This window comes from Capricornis sumatraensis, chromosome 1 (assembly GCF_032405125.1).
Source record: "Capricornis sumatraensis isolate serow.1 chromosome 1, serow.2, whole genome shotgun sequence".
In the NCBI taxonomy this organism is placed as follows: domain Eukaryota; kingdom Metazoa; phylum Chordata; class Mammalia; order Artiodactyla; family Bovidae; genus Capricornis; species Capricornis sumatraensis.
The window spans coordinates 19108499-19120002 of record NC_091069.1 but is presented as its reverse complement, the minus strand read 5'-3'; the positions used below and the strand labels follow the sequence as shown (position 1 = coordinate 19120002).

The window sequence follows — 11504 nt, the reverse complement described above, 5'->3', positions numbered from 1 at the left end:
CATTTTCCAGCTCTGAGACCATGTGAAATCCTACTTGGTTCTCTCATACTTCCTTTTAGGTATATGTGCTCAGTCGCTCAGGAGCCTGGCAGGCTCCTCTGTCTGTGAGATTCTGCAGGCAGGAATACTGGAGTGGGTTGCCCCTTCCTTCTCCAGGGGATCTTCCCAAACCAAGAAACAAACCCAGGTCTCCTGCATTGCAAGCAGACTCTTTACCAACTGAGCCACAAGTGAGCTACCATGAGCCACGAGTGAGCTACCATGGTGACCTAAATTATAAAGTTGTTTCACTGCAGTGCTGATTTAATTTAAAAACTAAGTAAGATTTGTTCGTAATAGAGAGTCCATCCAAATCAACAAGTATAAGTCACTCTAGTGGCAAAATAATTTATCACTTCCCCTGAACGGGCAATCAGTTTGAAAAAATTTGATTCCTGAGGGGAACAAAGGTCCTCCTCCACCCAGCGGTGTGGGTCTCTTCCCCTTCTATGCTCCTACTGGGCACTGTTCATACATCCATTGTGGCACTGTGCCTGCTTCTGCCTTATTTCCTAATCATATCTCTTTTTCATTTAGAAATAGCTGAGGCAGGTGTTTAGGCAGAGAAAGCTTGAGGAGACCACCTACAGGGCAGCCCATGTCAACACGGGCGGGGTGACACCAGCACAGAGGAAATGGCTGCCCAGCCCCGAGGGTTGAAGGGCTCCAGAAGTACCTCCCTGCTCCCAGCAAGGATATGGAGGGCGCAGGTGGGGCTGAGCGCTGTGTGGATGGCCCTGAGGGTAGCGGTTGTCACTCTATTGTATATCAGAATCACCCTGGAGGGCTTGTTAGCAAATTCAGCTCTTTACCATAGCACTTCAGATCATGGTGTTGATTCCATAAAGCTCATATACAAATAATTTTCCAGTTCAGGTCTTTGGAAGGCAATTTTTTTAAGTCTTAGAAAGATGTGTTTCTTATATAGCCCCCTCAATCTCTTGCCCCACTCCCTAGCAGGTGTTGTGACTTGTTTCAACAGTTTGTTTCTTTTTATAGCTAAGTAGTATTCCCTTGTATGGATATACCACATCCTTTCACCTGTTGATGGCCATTTGGGCTGTTTATCTGTTAGCAATCTCAGATAAAGTTGCTGTGAATATTTGTGTGTAAGTCTTTGTGTGGAAAGATGCTTTTATTTTTCCTGGGTAGACTCCGAGTACGGCGTCCTGTGCCTAAAATGATCTCCACCTGGATGGCCACATGGCCTGCCCCCTCGACTGGATTTCACACAGGTTGGTTTCAGCTCAAATGTCACTTCCCAGACCATTCTTCTCATTTACTTTGTACTAAAGGGCCCACCTGATCACACATCGCTTACCCTGTTTTTTCCTCATTGCACTTCATTGCGCCCAATATTATTTATTTGTATACTATCTGTCCCTGCCTTGTTCAGTACTGTACCTCCAGCATCTAGCGTGTGTCTGGAACACAGAAGTTGCTCAGTAAGTATTTGTTGCACAAATAAATGATGAAATCAGAATGCCTTTTTCCAATATCCACACCAGGTATTAGACACCTGTATAATCTTTGCCTACTTAATATGTGGGAAACAACATCTCTGTAACTTGCATTTAATGAGTGACATTGACTACCCTGTTTTTAGCTTGGCCTTTGTATTTTGTTTTTTCAGAAAGCTAGCTTTTCATATCCCTTGTTCAGCTATCTTTTTCCTATTGCTTTGCAAGCACTATTGATATATTAAAGGACTTATCCCTTTGTTCACTGTACACTATAATGATATTTTCCCAGCTTTTCAGTTGCCTTTGACTTTGTAGTCATATTATTAATCTTTTCCTTCTGCTTTCTGGTTTTGAGACTTCTTATAAAGTCCTTCCCCATTCCAAGATCATCACAGCATTCACAGTTGTTTTCTTCTAAGACTTTATACATGTATACATAAAAGATTATAATGTTTAGATCTTTGATCCATCTGGGATTTACTTTGGGGTGTAAAGAGTAAGTAAGTGATCTAGTTTAAAAAGAAAATTTAGCTTTAAAATACAATGAAGCAACTTCCCTGCTGGTCCAATGGTTAAGACTCTGAGCTTCCAATTCAGGGGCCCAGGTTCCATCCCTGGTTGGGGAACTAGATCCCACATGCCACAACTAAAGTTCCCACATGCTGCAACTAAGACCCGGTGCCGCCAAATAAATAAGCAAATATTTTTTAAAAATACAAAGAATACAAATTCCTGGATACCATTTACTTAACATTTTAACAAGAACATTCATAATTTAAAAATAAATTCAAATAAATTTCACCTGTTTTCCAACATACATTTTTGTTTGATACAGGTATTTGTATGTATGTAGCTGTATGCAATAAAACTCTATTTTTCACCATTCTCTAGAATTTTATATTACAATGACATTACTTTCATTATTAATATATTTTCCCCGGCAAGTTTCCACTTCATTTCTTTCAGCACTTTCTTGTTTTCCTGGATCTCGAAGATTTCTTGTTTGTTTTATTATATTTTGCTTTAAAAAGTCTCTTTTCTATTAAGCTCACTTCTTCATGGAGAAAGGAAGTCTTTATTCTCAGCAAGAAGGAGAAGAGATTTAGTATAAACTGGTAACTCAGAGAAAAATTGGATTCTTCGTAGGTTGTCACATGCTTACAATGGCTAGAAGGGGAAGAAAAAAGACACCATGTTTAAAGGGCCATTTAGAAAGGTATGCACTGGTCCCTTGAATATCCCCCAAATAACCTAAAAACTGTAAATGGTTAGGCTTAAGATAGTACTCTGAGCTGGAAGGAAACGAACAATCTGGAAGGAATCCTACATTTTATAAAGGAAAAAAATGTTAGCATTGTCTGTGGCCATCAGGCGTGGGACACAGGTGGTCCATAGCCAGTTCTCACAGCTCCTCCTCCACTCCAGGTGGGCCCCCCCTCTTACCACGGTCAAGGCAAACAAAAGCACACAGGGAGAGATTCTGGACATACTGAAACACACCAACAAAAGAATCCCCAGCTCCCAACCAAAATAGGTTACCAGGCTTAATACTATATGCTGCAATTCTGTATGTATTATAGAAGGAAGAGTTAATGAAGCAATTTTGCTTATTTTAAAGTAATAAGTAGAACCTGAATCTGATCAAATCTCTAAAACACTAATGAAAACTGCTAATTAACTCTGCCAATCTCTGCCTATACCAACATGGAAGCAGGGGGAAAGGGGAACACGTTAAAAGGTGTCATGGGCTGTAATCAGCAAAATCTAGACTACAGGAAATTGTACAGGACACATGACCTGGATTACTCAATAAGTAAACTGCAAGGGGGAAATAAAAGAGATAAAGGGGGAATTTATGAACTAAAGCATTTAAGGGCTATCTCTACCACCGGCAATGTAAGGACTTTACGTGGATTCTGAGTTATTTAAAAATTTACTGTTGACAATCAGGAAAACCTAGATATTCACTGCATGTTTGATGAGATTAAGGAATTACTACTAGTTTTTAATGTCAGATTAATGGTATTCTGGCTTTGTTTAAGAAAATTATGAAGTTTGGGACTTGCTTCCAAATAATCTGGGAGTAGAGGGATAAAGCAGTGAGCTGGCTAGGGTATGGGGAAAACAAGTCTAGCCACGTGGAAAGTTGTTAATGTGGGGGTGACTATGGGTAGGGGGCATTAATTATATTGTGCTCTCTACCTTTGAATATATTTGAAGTTTTCCATAATAAATAGTTTTAAAAACAAGTGAACGATAGATGGTATAAACATTTAGACAATGATTTATGTAACAAATATGGCCCTAAATTCCTGAAAGAATGTTTGCATTTGCACCATAGAGCTCGGACACCCATCAGTTGTAACTATGGATAACTACTTTTGGTTCTTTCATCTGCAAAACAGAAAAAAAATAACTACCTCATAAGATGGAAAAGAGGATTGAATGAGAATATATATTAAGCACTTATCCAATAGCTGGCACAAAGTAAGGGCTCAAAAATGTTCACTTTGCCCATACTCCTTTAAAACTGATTTTTAAATTTTCACTTAAAATCTTTTTAAGCCTATTTTAATAATATACAAAAAAGCCAATACCCTACTATGTTCACTAGTAGGAAATTTAAAAGCCTCAAATGCTTGTGCATTGATTGGTTTAATGGAAACAGAGTATAAGCCATTTATATGAATTCTCACAAATATGGTGCCCTCTTTTCTTCTTTTCTAATTTTTAATTTAGGCTCTATGAAGAAAGATTCTTTCAAACAAAATATTATCACAAAAAGGGTAAAAACATTGTTTCCCTTGCCTAGGGACCATAAAGCAAGCTCTATTTCTACAACAAAAAGATAAGAAAAGGTGTACAGTAGGACTTTTTATTTCTAAGTTGAATCAACAACAGTATCTTTTAAGGAGGAAATGGCAACCTGCTCCAGTACTCTTGCCTGGAGAATCCCATGGAGGGAAGAGCCTGGTAGGCTACAGTCCATAGGGTTGTAAAGAGTCCGACACGACTGAGTTACTTCACTTCACTCACTTCCCTTATCATAAACTTGGAAAATTTTAATTTTCCTAAAGTCTTAAGTGATAAAACCAAATAAAACATACAATCATTTAAATTCATCCAGATTGTTAGCTCCGCCTCAGACAAGAAGGATAAACACCCTCATGATCTGAAGGGTTCTCACAGTCTTTCTCTGCTTAGTTCTCAAGACCTGAGTGTTCTCAAAATTATTTCCCAGTACAATGCTTGTCTCTTCTGAACCCTCAAAACTGAGTCCTCCTGTGTAATAAAATTCTCCATATAGCTGAAGATCTGCTCTCTTAAGCATCAAAAGATTCCATTTTAACCATTTTGGATAGACATCTTTTAAAACTGAGTTATACATTATTTGGTTATTATTAATCAGAGGACATTCAGCCTATTTTCAAAAGCCTTCACAATTATATGGTGACAAGTTGTCCACTTTTATTGTGGAAATACTAGAAAATACAGGTAGGAAAAACAAACCCAGAGAGAATGCACATTAATCTGGGGACATGCTAAAGCAGAGACATGGTCAAGTTTATTTAGTTCTGTGGAGCTATTGTGTGTCATGAACGAACTTCAGACCAATGTAATTTGACTTCTTTTGTCTGCTTCTGCAGCTGGTTCCTCTACTGTCTGTCAAACGAGTACCACTTGTATTTGCTGTCAAGACATTCAGCAGCAGATACCTCTCAGTCTCCCGCCTACTCTGCATCTTCTGATGGCAAGGAATCTGGAAATCAGACAACTCAGCCTGATGGACACACATCTCCCGGCAGAGTGAAGGACTAAAGGGCCTCCTGAGAAGAGTGTAATACGTTAGTTATGGACTCATTGGCCATTTTATTGGTTAGCTGGACCCTTTTTTGCTTACTATGTGGTTTTAGGCTATGGTCTAAATAGGCAAGGTAATTTGACAGACGATTTTGGTACATAAAACCATGGTGATAACCATACTTGATGCATAGAGTGTATTGCTTAGCCTTATAACTCATGCAGAGAAAAAAAATCTTGGTTGTTTCATCTCTGATTATACCAAGGTCTATTTGTAACTAACTGTCTTATGTTACAGGATTACAACCATTAAGAACATCCAAAAATGCACTGATCATGCCACGTGAAGAGCACAAAGGTGTAGGTTCCCCACTAACCCCCACGGACCGACTGCAGGCAGACAAGGCAGATGGTACTAACGAATCACGTCCTAACTTCCTGTCCCATGTGTGGGTCTTGATTATAAGCTCACCATCTTCTAAAGTCCAACCAATAACCCATCTGCCTCTCATTATGACCAACTCCTTTAAATCATAGGTGGCCCCTTTTTATTTTTTCTAATGAGAAAAGACTACTGCTTCAGGCCAAACCTGAGGTTTCAGGGTGGTTTTTATCCCATGACTTCTAAGAGCATCGCATACCTTTTACAGAACTTCTGAGTACTCAGCCAGTAGAGGGAATTCTTGGTTGTCAGGGACTGGCCTTTCTGCTGCAGGACTCCCTGGAGGCTATGCCCATGGAAACAAGGCCTCTCGCTGTCCTCTTCAGTCCAGTTGAATTGAAAACTTGAAGGCTTTTTTTTTTCAATGTTTGGTGCTGAATCCACCAGCGTGCTAAACTGTTTCTGTAGACTCACCAGCATTTCTGGAAATGAAAGGAAAACAAATGAAATAAAAACACATTAAATGACAAAGTCGGCAGTTTACTTGATTGTAATGCACCAACGGTGGTTTTGTAGTTTTGACAAATGCTCCATGATATAAGGGCATAACTAGGGGAAACTGACACTGGAAGAGGGATGGCGAGGAACAACTTGAAAAGGCTAAAAAGGTAAATTTTATGTTATGTATATTTTACCACACACAAAAAAACAACAAAAAACCTAAAAAAGCAGTTCTCCAAATAAAGAGTTCTGAGAGTATAGATATACACAGCATTTCAGATTTTGGCGAGAACTTAAGTTCTGTTTGAATACTGCAATCTTCCTGAAATAGATTTCTACGGACATTTCTTATAGAGAAGGACGTTTCTCTGGATGTGCAATGGGACACTTGTTAAACAACTGAGAAAAGGACTTATGCATTCACTTTTCAATTTAAAACACTTAGCTTTTCCACAGCTGGGCTGTTACTTGGTGTCAACAAGAAGAAACCCTACTCACCTCTTCTTTTATACACCACTGGCCTGTCAATGGCTGAGTAGTAGATTGGCTTTTCACCTTTCCACAGAAACCTGAAAAGATAAAGACGCATTTGGAGCAGGATGGAGATGAAATGGGCCTCAACACACTTCAGAGAAGTTTCTCAATGGCAGTATCTGAAATTCCCGATACTCATATAATAGTTCTGGCTTAGAATGACCTGCTGACATGCGTCTCTACAGCACTCATGACCTAGACGTAAGCGAGTGGCACTGCAGGAGGCAGGAAGTCAATGGAAGGATAAGTTCCACCTAAAACCTCCCAGATGCCGTAAGAAATGATTGATTATACTGTCATCATAAAATTCCCATGCCTCTTGTTCTCATAAAGTGAGGCCACCTAAGAAACAACTGTTCCTCCTTGTCTTTGGCCAAACACGCTTCTGCTGCAGATAAGGTAGTGGTACTTCTGACTCTGATAACTTGTACAAAGTGAACAGTAAGTGCCTGCCTTCTAATGCAGAGGTGTAATCACTGTGAATAGGTTATGGTCTTCCTGAAAATTATATGTGAACTAAATCATACCACATTTAAATATTCAGAGAGCTTGCCATTTGTGATTCTTTCAAGTATCTTTTTGTTATTTATTTATCAAATAATAAAAGTGACAATATATTCAAGGTAAAAAATCTTTTAATAATAAAGAAGTTCCCTAAATAGTTTAATCCCACTCCCTAGATAAACCCACTATTAAAAACGCCTTGTGACTTCCTCATCTAGACAGATTTTCTTATGCATTTATAGTAAATGCCCATACAGGTGGCAATTATGTTGCAGTCAAGGAGGTGTTATTATTTCCTTGAGGACATATGCCCAGAAGATGGGAAAGGTGGGCCATCGAAAATAATTAACATTCGTCACACAGTCCTTCTTTAAGCATTTACTTTGTTTACTTCTTTTCAAAACTACAAAAAATAGAGGCCCAGCATGAAGTCTTAATATTTTCTCCAGGAAGCCACGAGGTCCCATATGCTCTGTCTGTCCAGTCTTCCCTCAAGATTTGGTTCTCCACTGCTGTATATTAAGGTATAATTTACATGTAGTAAAACCAATCCTGTTTAGTGCATAGCTGCACTACTTTAGATAAACACATACAGTTGTATAATCACCACCATGAATAGTTCCACACTCTCAAACCTCCCATGCCTCTTGAAGGTCAACTCCTCCCCTGACCCTCAGCTAAACTTGGTCTCAACCACCAATCTGTTTCTCTATTCTTACAGCTTAGCCTTTTCCAGAAAGTCATATAAATGAAATTAGACCGTATGTAACCTTTTGAGTCTTTCATTGGCATAATGTATTTATGATTCATTCATATTTCTGGATGTATCAGAAGTTTGTTCCTTTCTAGTACTGAAGAGTATTTCATTTTACAGATATGCTACAGTTTGTTTATCCATTACCACCTGAAAGGCATCTGGGTTGTTGCCAGTTTTGGGCCACAAGATTTCATTCGTTTACTTATGAATGAAGTATACAGATCTCTATATATTCATATATAGGTTTCTGTGTGAACTTACTTTTGGCCCATTTAAAAAACTGAGTTGTTTTCTTATTATATGAAAATAATTCTGGATACAAACCATATACTGGATACAACTCATATATTCTGGATACAAACCATGTATCTGGATACAAATCATATATTCTGGATACAAACCTTCTATCAGATATGTGATTTAAACATATTTTCTCCTAGCCTGTAGCTTTTCTTAACAGTGTTTTTAGAAGAGAAGTTCTTTCTTTTAATGAAGTCTAACTTACCTTTTTTTTCTTTTATGGGTCACGGCTTTGGTATCATATCTGAGAAAATTTTTGCCTAACCTAAAAGGCTGCAAAGATCTGCACATGCTTTTAAATTTTCCTCCAGGAAAACTGGCAGTCAAAGCACTCTCTAAAGCTATTTTTAGGTTTTCAACTATAGTTTACTAGTGTTTCTCACAATCCATGCATAGAGACCTATGCTGAGCTGTAGAAAATACTTTAACAACTTTTACCTGACAATATGGAAGATGAGGTCTAAAAGAACAGAGAGAAAAATTAGAAATCTATGTCAATAACAGAGATGGGGAAGGGTAGAACAGGTGATGGGCATACATGGGAGCTCTGTGCCCACAGAGCAGTCAGCAGTGACTTAGAAGTCATCTCAGTCATCCCAAAGCACAGACTCTACGAAGGATCTTGGTAACAGATCCCTTGGACAAGCTCTTCCCAGAGGCCTGGTGTCCGTCTGGAAAATGCCACTTTGAAACTAGACATACGTTCTTTGGTCATTAAATTCTCCCTTAAAGTAGCTAAAAGTCAGTGAGCCTTTTGATGCACAGCTGACTGAGGCACTGCAGGAAGAATCTGGGCTCTAACAGGTATGTCTGAAGTGTAAGTTGGTGCCTGGTTTGGGTTCATGAGAGGGCACCTGTCAACCCTGAGATGCCCAAGTGGCATGGCCTCTGAATACCTAGCCTTTCAGTACTGGTCGGGACCACCCCAGCAGCACCAGAAAAGAAAGGTCCGATGTCTGGTTCTCCAAGATTACCTAAGAACTCAGGATAGCCTTCTGTTCTCGCTGCTACTCTTGTGCCTGCTGAGAGCCAGTGACTAAAGACATTCCTTCTCCAACAGAAAAGAGGAAGGCCTCCGTTCCCCGGGTGCCCACAGCTGTCAGAAGCTCACCCTCACTATCTGTCCAACCTGAACAGGAAGAAACTGCCCATCTCCTCCCCTCTTCAGCAAGGATCCTCTCTCCCACAGCGCTTTATGCATCCCCGGAGTCTGTTTCTAGATTTAAAAGCTCTCTTAAATTCAGAGGAGAAACACTCTAATTCTATCTGCAAACACTGAAATTTAGTTCTTGATTAAGAATATCAAGGAGGCATTATTAGCCTTACTTTATGATGAAGAAACTGGAGTTATCATTTTAACTAATTTGAGGAATCTTGATTTTTCTCAGGGGATATAAAATGACTTTATCAAATGAGTACTGTTGCAAAATTACATAAACTACAGAAATGTTAACCTTTTCTTCAAAGTTTCACAGGGACTCAAAGTTCCAAGAACAGATACAAAATCCGTTCAAATCAGAAACCTAGAGCAAGGTACCCTCTACCACATAAGACAGTATCTCTGAAAATTTATGAGCTGACTACATTTCAGTGCACTGAGGCTAAGAAGTTAAGTAACTGGGTCGCATTTAAACAGCTGGTTTTAAACAATCAGGATTCACCCCTGCACTGTCTCTAATGCTATGCTCTTTCCACTCTGCCACGGTGGACCTGGGTGGGCTTCCTTGTTGCTCGGTGGTAAAGAATCCGCCTGCCAATTCAGGAGATGCGGATTTGATCCCTAGGTCGGGAAGATCCCCTGGAGAAGGAAACAGCAACCCACTCCAGTATTCTTGCCTGGGAAACCCATGGACAGAGGAATCTGGCGTGCTGCAGTCCATGGGGGTCATGAAGAGTTGGGCACAACTTAGCGACTAAACGACAACAATGAACCTACATGAGGAGGAGAGCTCGAGGTCAAACAGTGAGACTGCCTGAATTAAATATGCTACTCTCTTTCTGCTTTGCTTTGTTTGGATTTGTATCGGGAACTTTATTTTGGAGGAACAGTCCAGTTATAAACGACACAGGCTGACGTCTGCAGTCTTTTGTAACAGTGGGAAGCACAGATGGGAACTGATCCACTGTGGGAAACGAAAGAGGGAGGAATACCAGAAATGCAGAGAAGAGTCATGCAGATTACGAAAAGACGAGTACTGAGTACAATACAGCTCCCTGGACTGGATTCTGGATCAGGAGGACACTAATATTACTATTTTTTAAATCTTCTGGCCACACAGTGTGGCATGTGGGATCTTAGTTCCCTGACCACGGATGGACCCCACCTCCCTTGCATTGGCAGTGTGGTGTCTTAACCACTGGACCACCAGGAATGCCCCTAAAAGGACATTATAGGGCTTCCCTGATAGCTCAGTTGGTAAAAAATCTGCCTGCAATGAAGGAGACCCCGGTTTGATTCCTGGTTTGGGAAGATCCCCTGAAGAAGGGAAAGGTTACCCACTCCAGTATTCTGGCCTGGAGAATTCCATGGACTATATGGCCCATGGGGTCGCAAAGAGTCGGACATGACTGAGTGACTTTCACTCACTCACTAATAGTTAATAGAAATATTTTAAAATGTCAGTTTAGACAGAGGGGTTAATTCTAGAAAAAAGGGTCATAATGCTGGTGAATCTGAACTGATGAAACTTGAGCTTTCAGATGTAAAGCAATAGACTTGAAAAATAAAGTAGGTGAATCTAAAGCTAGAAGAGGTAACATACTTTGCCCTGGCTTCCTCCCACTTTTGTTTCTTCTCATCAATAGCTTTCTTCATAACTTGGTACCATTTTCTGAAATCAAACCATGGTTTATCTGAAAGAAATGAAATCCATGATTATTAACCAAATATGTCACATTATTATAACACATGTTGCTCATGTGAGTCTTTACTCACTGATCTGACTGAACATTTATATGCCAGCCCTTGGAAATTATGGAGGGACTGACTATCTTCACGCTCTAATATGACTCCTGAGCAATCTGCTGTCTCTCCCTTCTGTTCTGAGCTCTCACCTATACTGTGGCCCTGTATTACACCAAAACTACCTTTAAAAAAAAAAAAAAGGAATATAGCTGCTTTATACTGTGGTGTCAGTTTCTGCTGTAAACTGAATCAGCCATACATATACATATATCCCCCTTTTTTGGACTTTCTTCCAATTAAGTCACCACAGAGCACTGA

General features: G+C 39.8%; 1 protein-coding gene across 1 annotated transcript in view; it reads right to left on the bottom strand.

The window, feature by feature from the left end:
- Positions 1-2395: 2395 nt before the first annotated feature.
- Positions 2396-11504, bottom strand: part of TAF1B (TATA-box binding protein associated factor, RNA polymerase I subunit B) — a 54804-nt gene continuing 45695 nt past the window's right edge. The window contains exons 12-15 of the mRNA XM_068980322.1: positions 11044-11134; positions 6685-6755; positions 5945-6167; positions 2396-2669 (exon numbers count right to left, since the gene is read on the bottom strand). Coding sequence (XP_068836423.1) covers positions 2465-2669; positions 5945-6167; positions 6685-6755; positions 11044-11134 — 590 coding nt within the window. The 3' untranslated portion in view covers positions 2396-2464. The remainder of the gene's footprint in view (positions 2670-5944; positions 6168-6684; positions 6756-11043; positions 11135-11504) is intronic.